Here is a 25,822-nt window from a genome sequence, read left to right as displayed (position 1 = left end):
TATGGGCGCCGGTTCTAATCCCGGTGGCCCCACTTCCCATCCAGCTCCCTGCTTGTGGCCTGGGAAGGCGGTCAAGGATGGCCAAGAGCATTGGGACCCTGCACCCACAAGGGAGACCCGGAAAGAAGTTCCTGGCTCCTGGCTTCGTATTGGTGTAGCACCAGCTATTGCGGAAACATAGGGAGCGAATCATCAGATGGAGAATCTTCCCCTCTGTACATCTGCCTTTCCAATAAAAATAAATATTAAAAAAGCCAACAGAAAAGTTATGAAGTTCCTGGCTTCTACCCAGTCCATATCACCATTGCACTCATATGGGGAGAGAAGTAATGTGAAAGATCTCCATCTCTCTGTCTGTAACTCAGCTGTTACACAGCAACATTCTGTCAACATTTTCATGTAAAATCTTGACAAAAAACAATTAGAACCTACTGACCATGAGTTTAAATAGAACACAGACTGTTTGCTTATATGCATACACTCCATACTTTTTTTAAAATATTTATTTTTATTATTTTTTTATTGGAAAGGTGGATATACAGAGAGGAGAGACAGAGAGGAAGATCTTCCGTCCGATGATTCACTCCCCAAGTGAGCGCAACGGTCAATACCATGCCGATCCGAAGCCAGGAGACTCTTCCAGGTCTCCCATGCGGGTGCAGGGTCCCAAAGCTTTGGGCCGTCCTCGACTGCTTTCCCAGGCCTAAAGCAGGGAGCTGGAAGGGAAGTGGGGCTGCCGGGATAGAACCGGCACCCATATGGGATCCTGGGCGTGCAAGGCGAGGACCTTTTAACCACTTGTGCCACCGTGCCGGGCCCCATACTTTATTTTGATTAATGAGTTCTGTTGGGGCTTGGGTTGTTACTTAACATAAGCCTCAGCCTGTGACACTAACATCCCATATAGGTACCAGTTTCAGTCCCAGCTGCTCATTTCCAATCTAGCATCCTACTAATGTACCTGGGAAACCAGTGGAAAATGACCCCAGTGTTTGAATTAATGAATGCACCCACGAATCAAACCTGGAAAAAGTTCCCAGCTCCTGACTTTGGCCTGGCCCAATCCTGGCCATTGTGTCCATTTAAGAAGACCTATACCTCTGCCTCTCAAATAACTAAAAAATAAATATTTAAAAAAAGAAGCTGTGGTAAAAAAAAAAAAATATATATATATCTATATATATATATTTAAGACCTTCCCATTACTACTTAAAAGAGAGTCTCACTTATCAGACATTCTCACTTGCTGCTTCTTTCAAACTGTCCCCGTTCAGCCCTCATTCAGGACTGTTTTGAAACAGTGCTCATTCTGGAGCAGGTGCTGTGGCTCAGTGATGCAGCCACTTGGAATGCCCATACTGCTTATGCAGAAGTTAGAATCAGTCCTGACTGACCCACACTTCTGACTCAGCTTCCTGCTAATGCACCTGGAAAAACAGATGATACCCCAAGTACTCTGGTTCCCCCATCTACGTGGGAGACTCATATTGAATTACTGCTACATTTGGAAAGTCAACAGGTAGAAGCGTGCTGTCTCTGTCCATCATGCTGCCTTTAAATCTTTTTCTTTTAAACTTCTCTGTCGGGTCTGGCGCTGTGGCGCAGTGGCTGAGGTCCTTGCCTTGCACGCCCGGGATCCCATATGGGCGCCAGCTCTATCCTGGCAGCCCCGCTTCCCTTCCAGCTCCCTGCCTGTGGCCTGGGAAAGCAGTTGAGGACGGCCCAAAGCTTTGGGACCTTGTACCCGCTTGGGAGACCTGGAAGAGGCTCCTGGCTTCGGATCGGCATAGCATCGGCCGTTGCGCTCACTTGGGGAGTGAATCATCGGACGGAAGATCTTCCTCTCTGTCTCTCCTCTCTGTATATCTGACTTTCCAATAAAAAAAAAAAAAAAAAAAAACCAAAAAAGAAAAAAACTTCTCTGTCATACATAATGACTGGCCATTCACCACTGAAAAATCTTGTTTCAAATAATCACACACAAAATGAAAACTTAAGGAGCCGGCACTGAGGCATAGCAAGTTATTCCTCCATTTGAAGTGCTGGCATCCAGTTTGCTTCCAGGTTACTCCACTTCCCATCCAGCTCTCTGCTTGTGACCTGGGAAAGCAGTGTAGAATGGCTCAAGTCCTGGGCCCCTGAACCCACATGGGAGGGCTTTGGGTTAGACCATCTCCAGCCACTGTGGCCATGTGTAGAGTCAAATAGCAGATAGAATACTTTTCTCTCTTCTCTCTGTAATTCTGCCTTTCAAATAAAACAATCCAAAAGAAAACTTAAAACATAATTATAGTTTCTGCATTAAACTGCATCCACAACTTCCATCAAAATTTTATACTTCCTCAGAAAAAATCTTATTTCTCAGTAAAACCAATCTGAATCAACTGATGTAAAAATCTTAAAAGCTAAGACTCTTACCAATCAAGGAACCCTTAGCTTTTAAAATTGACCATGAAAAGAAAACATTCATTCTATTTACAAATAAGGCTTGAGAAGACATACCTTGCTAATTCCAAAAGTGATTTCCCATAGAAAAAGAAGGCTTCTCCACACTCGTTAGCAGTCTCGCCATACTTCTTTCCTCTACAAAGAAAATAAACATTTGAAGTCTGAATTACCAACTGGTTTAAAACTTTCATCTTCGGTTCTTTAGACTAACATTTCTTCAATAAAATTAAACCTTTTGAGAACCAATATACCCATCTTCTTATGCAATACACTTTAAGAAACAGCACTGGGCAGGGGGCCCAGTGCTGTGGCACAGCAAGTAAAGTTGATGCTAATCCTGCTCCCAGTGAGACCAATGGACGATAGCCAAATACTCGGAGCCCTGCCACCCAGGTGTGAGAACCAGATGGAGTGCCCAACTCCTGGTTTCAGCTTGGTTCAATTTAGCCATGTGGCCATTTGGGGAATAAATCACTAAAAGATGGAAAATTCTTTTTTCACTTTTCTTTCTCTCATTAACTAAATAATTCTTAAGTCAATAAAGCTAATGCTGTATGTTCTTTGTCTACGAAGTATATTCCAAATAACATTATTTTCTTTAGTTGATTTACACAGGTATTGCTCCTGCTACAAGATATCACTATGGGCCAGAACTGTTACAAAGCCTTTGAGTCTAGAGGATGAGTAAGGTGGAGAAAGCATTGTAGATAGAGCTGTAGCCTGCAGTACAGGCATCCCATAAGGGTGCCAAGTTCAAGTCTTAACAGCTCTATCATCGACACTATCAATTCCTGCAAAATCTTAAAAAAAAAAAAAAAAAAGTGACTAAATTTTAAAAGTTTGAAAAGTTGTGTTATAAGGAAAAACACTGGAGACCAGATGTTTAAACTGTCATGACTCTGTGTATTAGAAACAATAGAAGAATACACAATACTTACAAAAGACTAGCATACAAGAATACACAATACTTACAAAAGACTAGCCGCTTCCTGGAATGCATTGACAGCTGCTGGAACATCTCCCATCACCAGATGCTTCTGTCCTAAACCTAACAGCTTCTTAGCTTCATTATCCACATCCAGACTGCAAGAAAAAGTTCACCATTGTTTAGTATCAAATACTGTTTAAACGAACATCAGTTGAATATATTCAAAACATACTGGGCTTTAAAAAAAAAAAAAAAACTGTGACTCATTTTTTTTGTAAGCTTTTGAACAACTCTGGAAAGGTCTACCTAACCCACACTTATTTACCATGGCAAAACCAAAAGAAATCCCAAAAATAACATTCTCAGAAGTTTATTTGGAATATTTTGGGTTTTTTTTTCTCTTTGAGATTTATTTATTGTTATTGCAAAGTCAGATATACAAAGGAGAAGATCTTTCCGACCGATGATTCACTACTCAAGTGACCGCAACGGCCAGTGATATGCTGATCCAAAGCCAGGAGCCAGGAACTTCCTCCAAGTCTCCCACTTGGGTGCAGGGTCCCAAGGTTTGGGCCATCCTCGACTGCTTTCCCAGACCACAAGCAGGGAACTGGATGGGAAGTGGAGCGGCTGGGATTAGAAATGGTGCCTTTGTGGGATCCCAGTGCATTCAAGGCCAGGACTTTAGCCGCAAGGCAATTATACACCAGGCCCTAGAATATTTCATTAAATATTTATCTATTCATGCAGATCCTGACAGGGTGATAACATTAAGTAACAGCTCATGGCATCCCCCAAGAGACTTCAATGAAGTTCTATGCTTCAAGTCGGCCTACTCCATGGACGCTGTTTTTTCCACCTTTCAAATCTATCAACCAAGTATCTAATTATTAAACTGGCATTGTGTCACTAATCCAAGCATTAAATTGTACTAGTTAAAAACAAATAAGAAACAAATATGGCAGAGATAAAGAGCTCAAGAATGAGAAAGATATAGGAAAATAAAGGTATGGTGCAATGGTTCAGTGGTAAAATCCTCACTTTGAAGGCCCGACAAGATGGCCTAACAGTTAAAGTCCTCGCCTTGAATGCACCAGGATCCCACATGGGTGCCGGTTCTAATCCTGGCAGCTCCACTTCCCATCCAGCTCCCTGCTTTGTGGCCTGGGAAAGCAGTCGAGGATGGCCCAAAGCCTTGGGACCCTGCACCTGCGTGGGAATAGCTCCTGGCTCCTGGCTTTGGATTTGCTCAGCTATGGTCATTGCAGCCACTTGAGTAGTGAATCATGGGTTGGAAGATCTTTCTCTCTGTCTCTCCTCTATATATCTGACTTTGCAATAAAAATAAATCGATCTTAAAAAAAAAAAATCCTCACTTTGCACACACTAGGATCCCACATGGGCGCCGGCTGTCTCACCCTGTCTCTACTGTTCCACTTTCCATGCAGCTCCCTGCTTGTGACCTGGGAAAGCAGTAGAGGACCCTGCACCTGCATGGGAGACCTGAAGGAAGCTCCTAGCTACTGGCTTTGGATAGGCTCAGCTTTGGCACAGATCCAAATCTAGAGCAAACAGGGAAGAATTATACCATACCAGAGCATGAATGTTTGGAGGCCACCAATGTAATTCTGAATAAATATTCTGTCCATTTCTAACTGGACAGTATTTCTCGTGTTCCATCAGCTCTTTCTGTAAGTCCTTTGTTAGGGTATCTTACAACTGTCTCTTCAGAGAAGAAACTTTTAATTCTGATCACATCCAATTTTATACATGTACCTAAGATTTGCGGGGGTGGTATTTTATGGATAATGCTCTTTTGGGTTCCAAGAAACTTTTGCAGCATCAGTGATATGGCAGTGGATTAAGCTGCTGTTTGCAACCTTGGGGTTCAGTTTTGGAGTACTGATTTTAATCCTGGCTGCTCATTTTCCATCTAGTTCCCTGCTAATGTGCCTCGGAAACACAGCAGAATATGGTTGAAGTACCTGTATTCCCACCTGGGAGCAAAGTAAAATACGATCAGCAAGAACAAAATATTTGCCTTACGGAATCTTAGTCAAACCTATCCAATATTTCTCCATTAAGTGTGATTCTAGCTGTGGATTTTTTGTAAACAACTTTTTTTTAAAGATGTACTTATTTTTATTAGAAAGTCAAATTTATAAGAGAATAAAGATCTCCATCCACTGGCTCACTCCCCAAAAGGCTTAAGCTGAAATGTTCTGAAGCCAGGAGCTTTTTCCGTGTCTGCCATGCAGATGTAGGGTCCCAAAACTTTGGTCTGTCCTCGACTGCATTCCCAGGCCACAAGCAGGGAGCTGGATGGCAAGTGGAGCAGCCAGGATATGAACCGATGCCCATAAGCAATCCTGGCACGTGCAAGAGGAGGACTTTAGCCATTATGCTACCCCACTAGGCCCTTATCATTTATTCCTAGTTTGTTGAAATTTTTTCATTACTATGTTGCCTTTTTTTTCTTTCAGATTAATTTATAAAGGAACCAATGTTATGGGTTCAGTGCCTAAAACCTTACCTTATAAGCACTGCAACACTATATAGGCACTGTTTCACTTCCCATCCAGCTCTCTGCTTGTTTCCGAGGAAAGTAGTAGACGGTGGGCCAAAGCCTTTGGACGCTATACCCACGTGGGAGACCCAGAAGAAACTCCAGGCTCCAGATCAGCTCAGCTCCAGAGATTATAGCTACTTGGGGGAGTGATTGAGCAGATGAAGATCTTTCTCTCCTTCACTCTGTATCTGACGTTACAATAAAAATAAACAGTAAAAAAGTATTTTTATTGGAACGTCAAGATACATAAAAATGAAACAGAAAGATCTTTCATCTGTTAATGCATTCCCCAAGCAGCCTCACTGAGCTGGAGCTGCACCAATCCAGGAGCCCAGAGCCTGGAGCCTGTTCCAGGTCTCCTACACGGGTGCAGGATCTTTCCCAGGTCACAAGCAGGGAGCTGGATGGAAAGTGGGGCCAATAGGGTTGGAACCATCCTCATATGGGATCCCAGCATGTGCAAGGCAAGGACTTTAGGCACTAGGCTACTGCATCGGGCCAAAAAATAAACTACATCTTAATAATAATAAAACCAAAATGAAGTAGATGCCACATTCAATCACTACCTAGTAAAAAAGTAATGAAATAAAGTAAGGTCTAGCACAGTAGCCTAGTGGCTAAAGTGCTCCCCTTGCATGCACTGGGATCCAATATGGGTCCCCATTCATATCCACTTCCCATCAGGATCCCTGCTGTGGCCTGGGAAAGCAGTAGAGGATGGCCCAAAGCCTTGGGACCCTGCACCCATAGGGGAAACCTGGAAAAACTCCAGGATTCTGGCTTCGGATCAGTTCAGCTCTGGCCACTGCGGCCATACTGGATAAAAGATCTTTCTGTTTCTCCTTCTCTTGGGAAATCGGACTTTCCAATAAAAATAAAAATGAAGTAAACTGCCTTTCAGTTATACTGTCTTTAGCTTATATCCCATATTTGAGTCTAATGGTACCATGTCAATGTTCTCACCTCTCCACTTTATCTGCAGAGGTAGAAGGAGCAGGAGCTTCTTCTTCTATTCTGTAATGAAAAATTGAGGGGAGAAAGGAAAACTTTAGAACATTTTAAGCCTGGAAATTAAATTCAGAAAAATATAAAGAACTGTTACTAAGTATTCAGTGTAAGTATTACTGATTTACTTAAACTATCAAACTGAATCCTTATTCATCGAAGTATCAGGGACTGAAAATAAGCAGTTCCTTCAGTTAAAGGGCCACAGAAATAAGCATATCTCCAAACTCTGCACATTCTGCCTAGAATGCTGGAGCAGTCGTAACTCCTTAGCTATAAATCCTTTCTTCCACAACGAATTATCTGTAAATAATTCTGTCAAGGGGTTATTCTTAGCCAACTGGTCTAGTGTACTGCTTCTTAAAACAATTTCTAGTGAAGAACAATTTCCAATCCATAACAGGTAACTTTAATAAAATGCAAGAGAAATGTCAGAGTAATGTCAAACTGCTTTATGTTTAAGTGCTTATTCCAATTTTTTGTGTTTACAGACAATAACAGGAGTTCACAAACTGTTTGAACAAACTGTTAATAGTAATATAAACGCCAGATAATCTATGTGCAAAGCACAGCATTCACGCTATACATAAACACAGAGGATGGGGTGCAAAACAAAAATCTCTTTTCCTAGCTAGCCATAAAGGAAGTAACAGGAATGCATTTCCCTTCCCAGATCAAACAACTAAGAAATGACCAATGTACACAAAATATCAGTTTTCAGGCAATGAACAACTAGGACAAAATGCAATATTTAAAAAACAAAACAAAACAAAACAAAACACAGGGTAAGCTTTACAAGTAACCCAAATCATTGTCAACTTTTTATTTCCAGCATATAGGACTCAGGAATCCGCCAATAGTGGTCGGCCCATTGCTCAATTGCCCAATCTTCAGCCAGCTAGCACTGGCATTCCATATGGGTACCAGTTACTCTCCCAGCTGTTCTAATTCCCATCCAACTTCCTACTTATTCTCTGGGAAAGCAGCAGAGGATGATTCAAGTCTTTGCAGTGATGCATCCACACAGGAGTCCTAGAAGAGTCTCCTGGAATCTAACTGCCTTTCAAATGAAAATAAATTTTAAGGGCCCGACAATGTGGCCTAGCTCGCCTTGAACGCGCCTTGATCCCAAATGGTCGCCGGTTCTAATCCCGGCGGCCCTGCTTCCCATCCAGCTCCCTTTTCTGTAGCCTGGGAAAGCAGTTGAGGAAGGCCCAAAGCCTTGGGACCCTGTACCTACCAGAGACTCAGAAGATGATCTTCCTCTCTGTCTCTCCTCCTCTCTGTATAGCTGAATTTGCAATAAAATAAGTCTTTAAAAAAAAAAAAAAACACCCTCTAGGGCCAGCACCATGGCTTAACAGGCTAATCCTCTACCCTCAGGTGCTGGTATCCCATATGGACACTGGTTCATGTCCCCACAGCTCCACTTCCCATCCACCTCCTTGCTTGTGGCCTGGGAAAACAGCAGAGCTCAGCCCAAATCCTTTAGAGCCTGCATCCATGTGGGAGACCTGAAAGATGTTCCTGGCTCCTGGCTTCGGACTGGCTCAGCTTCAGCAGTTGTAGCTTCTTGGGAGAGTGAACCAGCAGATGGAAGATTTGTCTTTTTGTCTGTAAATCTGACCTTCCAATAAAAATTTCTAAAATTTTTAATAAAGGTTATAATACTCTCTTGTAACTAGGCAAGTGTTACACTGCTAGGAGAAAGCAGCCAATAACTGTCTTTAAGACAAGTAAGGAAGGTGGGGAACTCCAGGATAGGACATACCCCAGCCCCCAGAGACCGCCTGGAAAAGGGATCTGGGATGTAAAGGAGAATACCTTATGGCATGTTTGACAGAGAAGGAATGAATTCTGGGGTCTTCCAGACAGCGCCATTGCACTCACAGGTAGGCTTATAGGGGGTAGAAACCAGAGAGCATGTCCACATGGGAGTCCTTGGTGGGCTAAGTAGCAATGCTTCCTGCCCACTGAGCCTCACAAAAACTGCAGCTCAGGGACATGCCTGGCTGGGCTAGGCCATAGTACTTGCCCTTGCAGCAGGGGGTGAGTCATGTCAGGCTAAGCCACAGCACCCATCACAACATGAGAACCAGATTTGGGGGCATATTCTGAGGTGGGACTATAATGCCTGCCAGTTTATGTACAGCTGTGGATGATGTCAGCCCAAACAAGACAAGTATGCAGCACCTGCCAGTGCATGCAAGGGCCAGAACTGAGGGTTAGACTGTGCCAAGCAGTGCTACTGCCCCTGCTGGCATGCATGAGATCTGGGGGTAGGAGCAGGCCTGGTAGGGGAACTTGGGCAACGCCCCTATTAGTCTGTATTTCCCTTAGGGGAGCACAAAAGCCAGGGCTCAGAGCAGACCAGGCTCGGGCATGGGTCACACCTGGCTGGAAAAGGCTGCAACATCCTCAGCCAGAGCCGAGACTGAGGGTAGGCCATGTAACTGGGTCAAAGCAACTGCCAGCATGACCAAGACCCAGAGCTGGGAGTAGATCTGGTAAGGGAACTTGAGGTCTCCCTGCTGAGCTGCAGTTCCCTCTGCATACAAGAGTCAAGGCTATTGGTGCACCAGACTGGGCAAGGCTGCAGCAACATTGGCTTGTGTGTGAGCGAGGTCTGAGCCAGACTAGGTTAGTAAGGTACAGCACCCACTGGAGTTCCAGAGCCAGATCTGGGTATGGGCTACTTGGGGTAGGGTCACACACAGTATCCACTGGTGAGTGCCAGACTGGGGTCCAGCATGTCAGTCGGGAAAACAGCATCCATTGGCACATGGATTAACCGATCAAAGCGGGGCTGGTATGGGAACTCCCCTGGCAGGCACAGCTCCCATTAGTGAATGCAAGAGACAGGACTGTGAACAGGATAGACCAGCCTGGGTTACAGCACCCACTAACATGTGGCCTCAGTCTGGGCTGAGCTAGGCCAGGCTGCAGCACCTGCTGGTGAATAGACTGAGGGTGGGCCATATCAGGCTGACACACAGAACTGGAGCAGGCCCAGCAGGGGAACTTGAGGGACTCACTTCCTGGGTTAATGCTTCCACTGGTGAGTCTGAGAGCTGGGACTGGGGTAGGCTGGTCTAAGGGTGGGCAAGGCTGGGTTAGATTGCTGCCTACACTAACATGTAGAAGAGCCAGAATGTGAGTAGGCCATCAGAGCTAGGCTACAGCACTGGCTGGTAAATATCAGGACGAGTATGTGTCATGTCAGGCTGAACAACAGTACCCCCTGGGAGGGGAACTATGGGCACTTCGGTGCTAGGATGTACCTATCACTGGTGAGAACCAGGACCTGGGCCGGGCCAGGCCAGACAAGGCAGTGCCACCTGTCAGCACACATGAGGGCTGGGTCTAGGGGTAGGTCAGGGTGAGCTAAGCTGCAACACCGATAGATGTGCACAAGCACCAAATGGGATATGGGTTGGGCCAGGTTAGGCCACAGCACCTGTCACCATAATAGGAGGTAAAACTGACCAAGATGAATCCACCGGGATATGCACTGGCAGGTGCCAGTGACAGACTCAACCTAAACCTGCACTGGCTGACCCACACAACACTCAAGTCTGAAGTCACCCCAGGTGAGGTTTCCTAGGGGGTAGAGGAGGTCCCTATTAGACCACTGGACTCAGATCTTGGAGTGCATGTCAGGACTGGGTCTCCTCAGTTGCAGGTATCTATGCAGTGGACAGCAAATCCAGAAACACACAGGGAACATGACAGCCAGCTGATCTAGCCCAGCAGAGGACATCAAGTGCCTCATCAGAAGATGAAAGCAGGACGTGGCATGATAGCTACTAGCTCAATCCTTGCCTTGCATATGGCAGGATCCCATATGGGAGCCAGTTCATGTCTGGACTGCTGCACTTCCCATCCAGCTCCCAGCTTGTGACTCAGGAAGGCAGCAGTGGAAGAAGGCCCAAAGCCTTGGCACCCTGCACCAGCATGGAAGACCAGGAGGAAGCTCCTGGCTCCTGCTTGGCTCAGCTCCAGCCATTGCAGGTACTTGGGGAGTAAATCTCAGACAGAAGATCTTTCTCTCTGCCTTTCTATAAAAAGTAAACAAATCTTAAAAAAAAAAAAAAAAAGACGGAAAGCAGAATATAGGACAACTCTCCAATGAATAAAAACGGGGATCCCATTCATCTTTCTATTCCTTAAACCATAGATTAGGGGACAGCATTGTGGTGCAGGAGTAACTACATGTGAGGACAGTGTGCCTCAGCAAGCGCCATAATTGAAGTCTCAGGTGTTCTGCTAATCCACTTCCCAGCTAATGTTCCTGGGAAGGCAGTCAAAGATGGTCAAAGATGGTCAGTGTGTGGGTTGTTGCTACCCACATGGGAGACCAAATGGAGTTCTAAGATCTTACACTGTGTCCACTGGAAAATGAAATCAGTGGACAAAAGATCTCCTCCATACCTCCCTTCCTATTAACTCTGCTTTTCAATTACATTAATGTTTTAAATATACAGAGATAAAACTTGTTAAATGTGGGCCCAGCAAGATGGCTTAGCAGCTAAAGTCCTCACCTCGAACGCACAGGGATCCCACATGGGCGCTGGTTCTAATCCTTAAAAAATAAGACTTTTATTTGAAGAAATAAAGCCAGCAGTCAGATACAATGATTAATGTTTTTAACATTCATCTATCATAAAGGGCTGGCAACATAGTATGCTAATCTTCTACCTGTGGTGCCAGTATCCCATATGATCACTGGATCAAATTCCAACTGCCCAGTTCTGATCCAGCTCTCTGCTGATGGTCTGGAAAAGCAGTGCAGGATTACACAAGTGCCTGAGTCCCTGAAGCAACAGATCAAAAGCTTTCTGTCCCTCCCTCTCTCTCTGTATCTTTAGCTTTCAAATAAAATTTAAAATAAAAATGCATGTGAATGCAAAGGAAATAGTCATCATAGGGAAAGGTAGCACTAGAAGGACGAAACAGGTAGCAGCTGGTAGAAAACTACATATCAAAAAATGACAATCTAGGGCCCAGCATCCTGACTTGCGTGCACTGCTGGGATCCCATATGGGTAGCAGTTCATGTCCCAACTGCTCCTCTTCCCCTTCCAGTTCCCCTGCATGTGGCCTGGTGAAGCAGTCATGGACACACAAAGCCTTGGGACCCTGCACCCTCATGGGAGACCAGGAAGAAGCTCCTGGCTTTGGATTGGCTCAGCTACTTGGGAAATGAAACGGCAGATAGAAGATCTTCCTCTCTGTATCTCCTTCTCTCTATAAATTGGACTTTTCAATAAAAGAAAAAGGCTAGTTGATCTTCTATTTTAAAAAATCTTACAATCTCCAATCATTTCATACTTAAGATCTATTAACATAAACACAAATTTCAAAACGTGTTCTCCTTGATTTTTCTTGTGTAAAATTTTTTGTTCCACAAGAGGCTTAAATTTTTTTTTAAGATTTATTTATTTTTATTGGAAAGTCAGATACAGAGAATAGGAGAGACAGAGAGGAAGATCTTCCGTCTGACTCCCCAAGTGACCACAACGGCCGGTGCCAATCTGAAGTCAGGAGCCAGGAACTTCCTCCAGGTCTCCCATGTGGGTGCAGGAACCCAAGGCTTTGAGCCAAGCTTTACTATTTTCCCAGGTCACCAGCAGCAAGCTGGATGGGAAGTGGGTCTGCTGGGATTAGAACCGGCGCCCATATGGGATCCCGGCACATTCAAGGTGAGGACTTTAGCCACTAGGTCATCTTGCTGGGCCCCAACTCTTTCTTTAACATAGCCTGTCTGCAACAAGCAGCTGAATTACGTTTTTGGTGACAAATCTATAAGGACTCAAAACTTGCAACATTAACGTCTCCTAGCATAACTGTCCTCTGATTCACCAATTTGACTATCTGCCACCTATATTCTATTTAAACTTTATTCTCTATTCTATATTCTTCATTTCCTAGTAGTTTTGCCTCATACTTCACTGAGCAAAGAACTAAAGTCTATCACAACTCCCAACTACTTGCCACTGCTAACCAGTCTTCACTGTTATCCCTATTTCCAGTTTCCATGTAACAGCTAGCCCCTCCTTCTCATTCAATTTCAGTAGTCATTCCTGATTTCCCCATGTGAATAATCAACCAGTTACTCATATTAGTGTAAAATGACTTAATCACTTATTGTAGGACTTCTCACATTCTTTCATATTTGTTGTAATACCAGCAATGGGAATTCCACTTGAGAACAGAAATTACTTCAATGCCCTCAACCAGTATCTAAAAGCTAACACAAAAACTGAATGTAGGTGAAAAAACACTTAAAAGTTAGAGGGGGAACAAAACATCAGAAAATGTTCGCAATGAAAAGAATTTTGTAGCGCCTCCTAACTGCCACCATTTTACAAATGAGCAATTGAGGCCCACAGTGACAAAACAGAACTCACTTTTCCTGACTATTGTTCATCACAGAATAGTAGCCCCTACCTACATACAGTGCCCTTATAAACAAATAGAAGTTGAACACTCAGCCATGATAGAAAGCATGGTGTATAGTCACATGCTATATATCATTTACAAAGTTCAAAAACTGATAAAACTAGTCTGTAGATGTCTCTTCCCCCTCTTCTTCAAGAGGCACTCCACCCTCCAGCTCTCCTGGGAGGTGCTTTCCCCTTCTCTTTTCTTTCCACTTTCACCAGGTCACTTTGCAAATAAAACTCTGTCTGAAACTTTTTTTTTTTTAATTAAAAACCAGTCTGTGATGTAAAAAGTCAGAAGAGAGGGGGACCAGTGTGATGGCTCAATGGCCAAATCCTCACCTTGCAAGCACTGGGATCCCATATGGGAAGGGATTCCCTTAGGGGAAGTGTCTTGGCTGCTCCACTTCCCATCCAGCCCCCTGCTTGTGGCCTAGAAAAGCAGTCTAGGACGGCCCAAAGCCTTGGGACCGTGCACCTGTGTTGGAGACCTGGAAGAAGCTTCTAGTTCGTGGCTCCAGCTGGGCTCAGCTTTGGCCATTGCAGCCAGTTGGCGAGTAAACCAGCAGATGGAAGATCTTTTCTGTCTCCCCTTCTCTATAAATCTTTTACAATAAAAATCAATTAAAACCAAAGAACAGAGTTCCAACCTATTTTCAATCAGCACCTGACTTATTATTTCTTTTGCAAACTCAAAGTTTCACCAGAGATTTAAATGAGAATAAACATAGAATGGATAGTACCTGAAATGCAAATGATTGTTACATGTTAAATTTGTTCACTATTCTAACAGCTTTTTTTTGTGTGGAACCTGTAGTGATCCTGTTTTTAAAGCAAAAAATGAAAAATACTCCTGGAAATGTGTATTAAGTACAGCAGAGCTTATTCTATCCACGGGTTCACTGTTAAAGTTTTTCCAACATCCACAGTCCCCCAGGAAAGTATTATTGGGAAGCTAGACTAGAATAGCCAGGACTCAATTAGGCACTCACATGTGAGATGTGGTAGAAGTCCTAACTGGAGACTCCAGCCAAATGTCCACCTCTCATTTGTTTTCTGCCTTTACCCTCCCTCTACCTCAAAACAGTACCTTAAGAGATGTGACATACTCAGCCCCTACTGAGCCATGTGTGAGCTTTGTGTAGGTATATGGATGAGCCTTGGCTAGGCTGAAACATCCAACAGCAAGAACCAGCTTGGGTCGAAGTCAGTCAGAAAAAACAACTGTTCCTGCTAGGACAGGAGGTGAACTGAGTAGGGCTGGCTCATGGACCCTCTAGTATGCATGAAATCTAGCATTGGGAGAGGTTCTGATGGAGGAGCCTGGGCAATGTCTCTGACAGGACACAGTCCCTGCAGGTAAGTGCAAGAAGCATGATAGGAAAAAGCCTAGAACAGGCCATGGATTGTTTCCCACTGGCATACATTTGGCACAGCTGGGGGGCAGACCAGGCCGAACTAGTTCATGTCACCCACTGGCAAATCTGAGCACCAGAACAGAGTATGAGTAAGGCCAAGTTCGGTCACAACAAAAACTAGTGCACATTACAAAATGAGGTGAGGTGACCCATACCAGATGTGGTCGCAGCACCCAACAGCACACATGAGAACCAGGGAGGCAGAGAATGTGGAAGGCTTCCCTGCTGGACAGCTATTCCCACAGGAGAGTGTGGGTTGAGATGGGCACAGACCAGGCCAGGCAGGGGTACAACACCTATTGGCCTCATGTGAACTAGATCAGGGAAAAGACAAGTTGGGCTGATTGTTCCTCCTGGTGCAAGCAAAAATTAGAGTGGGTGAGGGTTGGTTGGGCTTAGCTGCAGCATCAGCTGGCAGGGTTTGGCACCAGAGGTTAAATCTGTCAAGTTAAATCCAAGAATCATCTGGAGAGTGCATAATCCGGGAGTGGGAATGGCCTAGGAGGGAAATAGTGGGCTCCACCCTCTTGGGTTACCACTCCCACTGGAGAGCACAAAAACCAGGACTGGAACAGGGGTAGCTAGACAGAAAGGCACCCAACAGCATATGTGAGGGCTGGATGGTGAAACTGGTTGGGTTGAACTAGGCTTCAATGCCCATTGACATGTATGAGAGCTGAATGGGACATGGGACAGACTGGATTAGTCTGCTGCACATAATGGCAACCAGGGTAGGGGACGGGCATGGTGGGGTTATTGTGGGTCACTCCGACTAGGTTGTAGCTTCCCATGGTTTATGTGAGGACCGAGTATGAAATGGGCAGGATTGGCCTGGACTGCAACACCCATTGGTTCCAGTGGAAGACAGGGCTGGAAATAGAACCAATCCAGCAATTGCAACCACCAGCTGACTGGGGCGATGGACTGTACTGGGCCTGTGCTTGCCAAGTGCACACAAGAATCTGGTCTGGGATCACTTCAAAGTTTCTTCGGGGATCCCCCCAATCAAACTGCTGTTCTCAGAACCCTAACCATGAAAAGACAGAGGACAGAACAAATCAATCAACTACCCCAGCCATATGTTGGCAGTGAAGAACTGGGCAAACGGAGACTCTAAGATGGACTATGTCAATCAGTGGATTTTTCAGAGACCTCATCATGCTTGGAGTGGCAGGACTGGCAAGAACTCAGAACTGTTGAACTATCAAAACCACTTGAGCAAGACCCTCGGAGTATATTCCACAATGGGGACCTGGGATGGGTGGGAGACTGGGTAGAGCTTCTCCCCTAAAATGCCCTTTTTCTCCAGATACAAAGAAAAAAAATGTAGAAGTAATACTCTTACCCACTTTCCTGTAGCCCTTGAACCTCTGTGCCCTAATTAACTATGTAAAAATTGTCAAAAATAAAGAAAAAAATAGTTTAAAAAAAAAAAGAGGTGTGACATACACCCATGGGTTGGTTACTCTGTGGCATATTTTTTTTTTCATGGTAATTTTTTCATGTAATTTGTTGCTGTTGTTGTGGCTACTGTTCTAATTCATACCAGTTGTTGACCTTGTTTAATGGCTTCTCATTTATGGAAATGTATAGTGATGGAGTAGTTGGGTCTACCAAATCCAGATGTGGGGGTACAATGCAACATGCACTCCTGCTTCCAAACAAAAGATGAACTCCCGATGAAACTGTTGGAAATGTGTAGACAATGGGATGCCAGACTGACACTGCCTGTATCAGCAACTTCAGGGCAAGCTTAAATGACTGAAGGAATTATGACTCCTTATAAAGAATTATACTATTGTAACAACGTAGGGAAAACCTGTCGGGGGTCGAAGTTAAGGGGGGGGAATCCTCCCAAAAAAGAGGTGTAACATAGGGTTGGGAACAGTAATTGTCTTATCCTTTCCCTTGCAAGTGCCTGGATCTGGTACAGGAACCAGTTCATGTCCCAGTGGCTTCATTTCCCATCCAGCTCCCTGCCTGTGGCCTGGAACAGCAGCAGAGGATGGCCTAAAGCCTTGGGCTCCTGCACCTGCTCAGGAGACCCAGAAGAATCTCCTGGCTTCAGATTGATTCAGTTCCATTTGCTGAGGCTATTTGCGAAGTGAATCAGCGGATGGAAGAGCTTTCTGTTTCTCCATAAACCTGATTTGCCTTTCCAATAAAAACAGATTAGAAAAAAAAAAAAGGTACAACTTGGGGCCCTGTGTTGTGATATAACAGGTTAAGCAGCTGCCTGCACACCAAGGCATCCCATATGGGTGTTGGAGTGCTGCTGCTCCACTTCTGATACAGCTTCCTGCAAGTACCCCTGCAGAGCAGTCCAAGACAGCCCAAATGCTTGGAGACCCAGATGAAGATCCTGGCTGCTGCTTTTGCCCTGGTCCATGATAGCTGCTCATCTGGAAGACCTGGATTGAGTTTCAGGCTCCAGGATTTAGCCTGATCCTGTCTTGGCCACTGCAGGTATTTGAGGAATAAGCCAGCAGACAGAAGATTCTTCTGTGTCATGTGACTTCCAAATTTTACAGCACATCTTAGGACAGGTGTTGATATGCCACATTAAGGTTCACCACACTATCAAGGGTTCCAGATTAACATTCCAGCTTTAGACCCAGCTTGCTACTTGCAAATGCATACTAGAATGCAGCAGGTGATAACTGTAAGACTTGGGTCACTGCTACCCACATTAGAGACCGAAATGGGAGTACCAGGCTCCAGCTTTGGCCAGGCCCAGACCTGGCCGTTGTACACATCTGAAAGGCAGGTGTGTGTGGAAGATAGAACAGAAGATCTTCCAGCTACTAGTTCACCTAACACCCTCCTTTCTCCCTGCCACACAAACCAGGCTGGGCCAGCCTGAAGCCAAAATATGGGAACTCCATCCAAGCCTCTCATGTAGGTGGCAGTAAGCCAAGTCCCTGCGCCATCATCTGCAGGATGCAGGTGTCCCAGGAAACAGCTTGACCAGTAACACCACATACCAGCTCCAAAATCTTTATTTCCATGTTTGGGGAGTGGGGGTTCAGTAGCTCAACACATTAACCCACTGCCTTGTGGTGGCTGAAATTCCAAATGTGTGCCAGATGCTCTCTCCACTTCTGATACAGCTCCCTGCTTATGGCCTGGGAAAGCCCGTGCACCCACATGGCAGACCCAGAAGCTCCTGGCTCCACATCAGCCCAGTCCAGCAGTTACAGCCACTTAAGGAATTAAACATTAGGTGGAAGACACTGTCTCCTCTGTAAACCTGCCTTTCAAATATAAATAAACTTAAAAGTAAGTATTTTTATGTAAAAGAGCTACAGAGAAGACACAGATCTCCATCACTTCATCTGCTGGCTCTCTCCTCAAATGACTGCAACAACCAGAGCCGGAATAGGCTTGGTCCTGTAGGCTGGACTGCCATTACCAGTGATAGGGGTCCAAGCACTCTTGCGTTCTTAGGACATTAGTAGGAACTGGATCAGCTGGGACACGGATGGGTGCCCATACAGGATGCTGGCATTGCAGGTGGTGGTTTTAGCCACATAGCTAGCCCCAAAGCTATATTTCTGAACAGCCCTTGCCTTCACAGTCCTCACAGCTTCTGCTGTCATACAATTTCTTCCTAAGTAGTACTTGGGATTTAACCCAGACTGTTCCACTTATTTAGGTATCTATGTTAACACGCAACATTCTAATCTAGAAAAAGCATACTCACGTGGCTCTAACAAAAATTTAAAAAATAAACAGTATGTACTGTTCCTTAGTTTTTCTCTATAGGCACATAATACCTCATTCTAGTACACCAGCAACTACGCTAGACCAAGATGTCACCTGAAAATTTACAACTATTTGGGGTATGCTTTTATTGAAGAAAAGCACTTTTCTCACTCGCAAGTCTTGTACAGAGCAAGGATTCTTCTAAGTGGAATACTGCCTAGCAGCACCGTAGAAAACAGCCCTTTTTAACATACAAGAGCTCCCAAGCCCCGTGTATTCCATCTTGGTTGGTCCTATGTAATCAATGGACGTGGAACGACAGTCTGAGAATCACTACTGAATCCACTAGGAAATAAACAGGCGGCAGCGTGGGTCGAGACAAATCTCCAATATAAACGAAACGTACTAACGATCGTTACCAAAGCGTATGCCTACACAAACCAGATCACTAAAACTTCCCGGCAACTTCGCCTTTCACAATGGAGCCAAAGAGGGACTAGACCCAGGCACCTTCCCACCAAACCGCCTCCCAAAAACAAGGCAGCCGTGGAAAATCCAGAACTAGTGCAAGGGAGGAAAAAACAAAAAAAACAAAAAACAGTGCTGGTTTCCCTCCGCTGTTCAAAAACTAGTTCACGTCTCAGGTGGCACTGCCGCCGCGTCCAGGACCCACGCGAGCTGCCCGCTTCCCGCCCACCTCCCGCGCACGCCCCTCGCCCGGGGCTCCTCGCCCGCTGCCAGGTGAGGACGGCGCGTCGGGGCTGGCTGCGGGCGCTCGGCGAGCCGGTCCCGGGGGTGGCCAGCCGCGGCCGCAGCCCGGCCGGGAGGCACCGCACAGCACCCCACCGCCGCAGGCCCAAACAATGGAGTTTTCCCGCTCCCTCCAGGCCCCACCCCCGCGCCCGAGCCGGCGGCCGCACGCGCCCAGACCCCGCCCCTCCGACCCCTCGTGCCGCGTCCTTCTTTTTCCTCCTCTGGCTTTTTTGGCGCCAAACCTCTTGTTGGTTTAAAAAAAAAAAAAAACAAAAAACAAAACTCGGACTGTCTACGGACTCGGCGCGCGCCAGCCGTGCGGGGACGGTCTGCGGGGAGCGCGGCCATCCTCTCCGGGGACAGACCCGGGCCGGCCGAGCCGGGAGACCGGGCGGGCAGCACGGAGCCGCCGCCGCTGCCCCCGGCAAGATGGCGGCCGCGGAAAAGCGGGCAGGGGGCGCCAGCCGCTCCCCGCGAACGCGCGGGGCTCCCCGGCAGGAGCGGGGCGCTTCTCGGGGGTCCTGGGTCGGCTCCCTCCCGCCGCCCCCAAGCAGCTGACAGCGGCTGCCACGGCAGCCCGGGGCCTCCCACAGCCCGCCGTCCCTCCCGCGCCCAGCGCCGGTCCGCCAGCCCTCCCCGCCGCCTGGTCGCTGTCTCCTCAAAAGCTTCTCCGCGGTCTCCGCTTACTTGTCGGCCGAAACCAACTCGGCGGCGGCGGCGGCAGCGGCTGTGGACTCTGTGGCCATCGTTCCCCTGAGGAGGCGGGCCGCTGAGCGGAACGGCGTCTGTGAAGAAAGCAGCCGAGACGTGGGACACCACACACGACTTGAGGGACAGAAAATGGCAGATTGGAGACTCCGCGCGGCTCGGGCCCTCTTATGTAGCGGGACCGTCGCCCCGCCCATCCACTTCCGGACCCTCCCCCTGGGGTTTAAAGGGCCAGCACTTCGCCCGTCTCCAAGCAATGGCATCACCGCTGCACCGCCCACGCCACGGGTGGGTACCTGCCCACTCCCTCGCCAGCCTTCCCCTGAGAAAGCAATTTCCCGTTTCTCTCGTCAGTCGCTCCAGGAGACGAAGAACCTTGGTAGGCCAACTCCTGAGAGAGTGCCAGTCTGCAGGCTTTCGCAAAGAGAAACCAATGCCGTTTTACATATCTGAATGCAAGTTAGCCGACGGTCTCGCTCCTGGCCTGGACCCTCCGAAAGGCGATTGCGACTTTCTGTCCGTCTTCTCCAGCCAAACGGAAAGACGAGCCGACAGCCGAGCGCGGGTCCCAGCAGCAACGGCTAGAACCGATCTCGGCGAGAGACGCGTGGCTCCGGGCCTCCGCAACTGCTGACGCAAGGACATGCTGCTCTGCGATTGGCTACAACTGAAACTACCGCGCTTCAGTGGGAGGCGGGGCGGGCCGTTGGCCCCGCCCCGGCCCCGCCCCCTCCGGCCGTCCTCTCGGGCCCGCGGGCTCCACGAGTGCGGCTGCCCGGGGCGTCCACGCCGCGCTGGGACTGGTGGGTGCTTACGGTACCCCGGGTCCTGTGCTTTAAGCTATCGGCGTGCATTTCATCTTTAAAAAAATAATAATAATGACCCAAATGCACGGCCCCATTTAGTAGGGAAAGAAACCAAAGGAAAGGGTATGACTTCCTTCAGAAAGTTGCGGCACAAATTGACTAGAAAAAGCAGTGTGCATCGTTTCCTGCGGCTGCTGAAGGACAGCCGGTTTCTCATACCCGGTACCAGCAGCATCATCCCTTGCCATCCACAAAAGCGTAGGACCCATCTCATAAAGGGCAGACAGCTTGACTTCTTATTTTAAAAAAGATTAATTTTATTTTTATTACAGTCAGATACACATGGAGAAGGAGAGACAGGGAGGAAGTTCTTCCATCCGATGATTCACTCCCCAAGTGACCGCAATGGCTGATGCTGCGCTGATCCAAAACCAGGAGCCAGAAGCCTCCTCCAGGTCTCCCACATGGGTGCAGGGTCCCCAAGGCTTTGGGCCGTGCTCAACTGCTTTCCCAGTCCGCAAGCAGGGAACTGGATGGGAAGTGGAGTTGCTGGGATTAGAACCACGACTATATAGGATCCCAGCTCCTGCAAGGTGAGGACTTTAACCACCACGCTATCGCACCGGGCCCAGCTTGACCTTTTTTTAAAGGCTGTAGAGCCAAACCTGAAAATGTCAATTCCCATAGCAAAGAAATGCTTTTTCCCATTGTTAGCTGGACAAAGTTATGAAACCTTTAAAAATGAAGTGCAAAACAAGGGGGCTAGCCGTGTTGCCGAGGGTTACGTTGTGGCGTGGAGCTCCGCCATCCCGTGTGGGGATGGGTTCACAGCTGCACCACTTGTGATCCAGGTTCCTGCTGATGCACCTGGGAAAACAGCAGCGCGTAACCCAGGGACTTGGGACCCTGCAGTGATTTGGGAGCCAGGAAAGAAGCTTCTGGCTCTGGACCAGCCCATCTCCATTGCTGCCATTTGGGAATGACCCTGCAGATGGAAAACCTTTTACCTCTCTTTTTGTCTCCTTCTCTTTCTGTAATTCTGCCTTTCAAATAAAAATAAATAAATCTTTAAAAGCAATTTTAGATCATCCCCAAAACAATACTGTTTTTAAAAATCCTGTCCTCCTTTAAAATAAAAAAGTAATAATAATAAAAACAAATTTTTTTGGTAATGCAAAATAACTTTATTTCATGGGGGGGAGAGGCAGCGGCGGCTCAGAACTTCTGGAACTGCTTCTTGGTGCCGGTGGCTTTGGTGACCTTGAGCACGTTGAAGCACACTGTCTTGCTGAGGGGCCGGCACTCACCCACCGTGACGATGTCCCCAGTCTGGACGTCCCTGAAGCAGGGCGACAGGTGCACCGATATGTTCTTGTGGCACTTCTCAAAGCGGTTGTACTTGCGTAAAGACTATTGGTCACAGGTAGGTGGTGGTTATTACTGCTGCCCACCAAGTTTTTTTGTTTTTTGTTTGTTTTGCTTTTTAAACTGCTATTGAAAAGGCAATTAATTACAGAGAGGCAATGCAGAGAAAGATCTTGTACCTGCTAGTTCACTCCCTAAGTTGCCAAAGGCTAGAGCTGAGCTGATATGAAGCCAGGAGCCAAGAGCTTTTTCCTGGTCTCCCACACGGGTGCAAGGTCGCCCAACCTTTTTTATATTTTATATTTATATTTATATTTACTTATTTTATTGCAAAGTCAGGTAGGAAGAGAGGAGAAAAAGAGGAAATCTTCCATCTTCCAACAGATGAAGCTGAGTGAATCCGAAGCAAGGAGTCCAGAGCCTCTTCCAGGTCTCCCACATGGGTGCAGGGTCCCAAGGCTTTGGGCCATCCTCGGCTGCTTTCCCAGGCCACAAGCAGGGAGCTGGATGGGAAGTGGAGCTGCCAGGATTAGAACCGGTGCTCATATGGGATCCTGCTGCATGCAAGGCAAGGATTTGGCCATTGAGTCACTGTTGCCAGGTCCCCACTAAATATTTTTACTACCCTGTATGGTGAAGTTGTATTTGCCCACATGGAGTTAAATGCGGTCACCTGAGTTGTTTTAGACAATGAAAAGAGAAAGAAAACAGCACCTATGGGTTCCAGGGAAAAGCTATGTAGGTTCGAGCACATTCTCTCTCTGAAGCAGTGTGAACCAGTGCCCTTGGTCTTCTCTGTGGTCACTATTTCATAAGCTTGCAAGCCAGGATGAGGATGAGTCAGAGCAGGGTCTCAAGCTGATGGAAGATGAAAATGAAGGGTATGTGGAAATTGAACCTCACTGTATGATAGCATGAAATGTTGGAGTTACTATAGCAAAACATACAGCTGGCATTTTTGGCATAAGGGGTAAAACTTCTGCCTGTATCTCTGTCATCCCCTATGTGCATGGGTTCATGTCCAAGCTGCTCCACTTTTGATCCAGCTCCCTGCCAACAATTTGGGAAAGCAAGAGAAGATGGTCCAAGTGCTTGGGCCCATGCCATCCATGTAGGAGATGCAAAAGAAGCGCCTGGCTCCTTCCTTCAACTTGGTCAACCCCCAGTAGTTGCAGCCATTTGAGGAATAAAGCAGCAGATGGAAGATGGATCTTGTTGTCTTACTCTGTAGCTCCGCCTTTCAAATAAATAAAATAAATTTTGAAAATAAATAAGTGTTGGGCCCAGCACAATAGCGTAGTGGTTAAAGCCCTTGCCTTGAATGTGCTGGGATCCCATATGGGTGCTTGTCCTAATCCTGGCTGCTCCACCTCCCATCCAACTCTCTGCCTGTGGCCTGGGAAAGCAGTCGAGGACGGCCCAAAGCTTTGGGACCCTGCACCCGCGTGGGAGACCCGGAAGAGTGTCCTGGCTTCAGATTGGCTCAGCTCCAGCCTTTGCGGCCGCTTGGGGAGTAAATCATTGAACAGAAGATCTTCCTTTCTGTCTCTCCTCTCTGTATATCCACCTTTCTAATAAAAATAAACAAATCTTTTAAAAAGGAAGAAAATAAATAAGTCATCTGTGATGCTTAAATAAAATATGCATCTGCTTTTTAATATAAATTTCAATATATTACTTGAGCATATTAATAGTAATCAAGTCTTCAATATTTCTACTTAATAATAAATTTTACTTGAAATAGTTACAGAAAAGGAGAGAGAGAAATCTTCCATTCGCTGGTTCACTCCCCAAATGGTTGCAGTAGCAGAGCTGGGCTGATCCAAATACCAATTTGGGAGTAAGCATGCTGAAGCTGGTTGGTAGTTCCGTGATGCCAGGAACCTAGACTCCTTCTAGCTCACTGCTTCACCGTTGCTGGATCATTGCCCTGATTTACATATCCAACAGGGTCTATCACTGTTTCTGCTGAAAGACCACGCCGTTCTTATGATGTCTGTACAAGAACGTTGCACACATTGGTTCTGTGTGGTTTCTGTAGACCTGAATGTCATCATGTGGGCATTTCTAAATGCAAGGGACACTAACCCTTTTGGCTTTTATTCTGCTGGCCTTGCATTCAAGTAAATATATACATAAATAATAAACAAGGCTGTATAACTATACCAGAAGAAGAGAATAGATATTGACAAACAATTAGCCATTTGTTACCAGATTTCCACTGCCTTTTTAAGATTTTTTGTTTTTAATCAGGAAGTCAGATATATAGAGAGAGGAAGGTCCGAAGATTTACTTCCCAAGTGGCCACAACGACCAGAGCTGAGCTGATCCAAAGCCAGGAGCCAGGAACTCTTCCGGGTCTCTCACGCTGGTGCAGGGTCCCAAGGCTTTGGGCCATCCTTGACTGCTTTCCCAGGCCACAAACAGGGAGCAGGAAGGGAAGCAGAGCAGTCAGCATATGAACTGGCGCCCATACGAGATCCCAGCACGTTCAAGATAATGACTTTAACCACTAGGCCACTGTGCTGGACCCTGCCTTTTTTTTTTTTCCCCAATGTATTTATTGGAAAGGCAGAGTTGCAAAGAGTTGAGAGACAGAGAAGGAGTTCTTCTGCTGCTTCATTCCCCAAAATCAGAACCGCTTGGGCTGCGCCAGGCCATAGCCAGGAGCCAGGAGCTTCTTCTGGGTCTCTCACAGAGCGATCTTTCACTGTTTTCACAGGCTCATTAGCAAGAAGCTGGATCAGAATGGAGCAGCCATGACTCAAACTGGTATCCATATGGATTTTGACACTGCAGGCAGTGGCATAGTGTGCTATGCTACAGCATCAGCCCCTAATTCATCCATTTAATAGTCATGTTGCATATCTAGCATGAGTCAGATACTATTGTATATGCTTTGGGAATTTAGTCCTAAGCAAGATGGAAAGGGAACTGAGATAAAAGCAAAAAGGAGGGCCCGACACAGTGGCCTAGCGGCTAAAGTCCTTGCCTTGAACACACCAAGATCCCATATGAGCACTGGTTCTAATCCCGGCAGCTCCACTTCCCATCCAGCTCCCTGTTTGTGGCCTGGGAAAGCAGCTGAGGATGGCCCACAGCCTTGGGATCCTGCACCCATGTGGGAGACCTGAAAGAAGTTTCTGGCTCCTGTCTTCACATCCACGCAACACCAGGCGTTGCAGTCACTTGGGAAGTGAATCAGCAGATGGAAGCTCTTCCTCTCTGTCTCTCCTCCTCTATGTATATCTGAATTTGCAATAAAAAAAATCTTAAAAAAAACAAAAAGGAAACAACTTTTATTAGGGTACATCCTGGATGTAGGGAAGTCAGAGGAAATGTAATTAAAATTTTTGGCACAGATACGATACTGCTCGAGACACCTATATCTTGTATTACCTGGTTCAAGTCCTGGCTGTGCTTCTCATCCAGCTTCCTGCTAATGCACACCTACAAGGCAGAAGGTGATGGCTCCAGTCCTGCCACCCAAGTGGCACACGGGGATTGAATTCCTGACTCTTAGTCCTCATGGCATTTCTAGGGAGTGAAACAGCAGATGGGAACCCTATCTGTCTTGCTCTGTGTCTCAAATTAAAATAATTAATATGTGCTTGTGCGGTGAGGCCAGGCGACATTGAACTGAAACGTACTGTGTAATGCAGAGGACCCTGGAAT

At 46.6% G+C, this 25,822-nt stretch overlaps 1 protein-coding gene across 2 annotated transcripts in view; it reads right to left on the bottom strand.

Annotated features, from left to right (window-relative positions):
* LOC121154749 (nuclear autoantigenic sperm protein) overlaps window positions 1–20,115 on the bottom strand; it is a 30,755-nt gene extending 10,640 nt beyond the window's left edge. The window contains exons 1-4 of one of the 2 annotated variants that reach the window (XM_040977750.1): window positions 19,956–20,115; window positions 6,909–6,959; window positions 3,421–3,531; window positions 2,503–2,583 (exon numbers count right to left, since the gene is read on the bottom strand). In XM_040977750.1, coding sequence (XP_040833684.1) covers window positions 2,503–2,583; window positions 3,421–3,531; window positions 6,909–6,959; window positions 19,956–20,014 — 302 coding nt within the window. In that variant the 5' untranslated portion in view covers window positions 20,015–20,115. The remainder of the gene's footprint in view (window positions 1–2,502; window positions 2,584–3,420; window positions 3,532–6,908; window positions 6,960–19,955) is intronic. The other variant, XM_040977751.1, reaches the window with a different exon arrangement.
* Between the last annotated feature and the right edge of the window lie 5,707 nt (window positions 20,116–25,822).

This window comes from Ochotona curzoniae, unplaced genomic scaffold, assembly GCF_017591425.1.
Source record: "Ochotona curzoniae isolate NIBS_2020 unplaced genomic scaffold, NIBS_Ocur_1.0 contig_2855, whole genome shotgun sequence".
Taxonomy (NCBI): Eukaryota; Metazoa; Chordata; class Mammalia; order Lagomorpha; family Ochotonidae; genus Ochotona; species Ochotona curzoniae.
The sequence above is the reverse complement of the archived record's forward strand: the minus strand, read 5'-3'. Positions and strand labels throughout refer to the sequence as shown.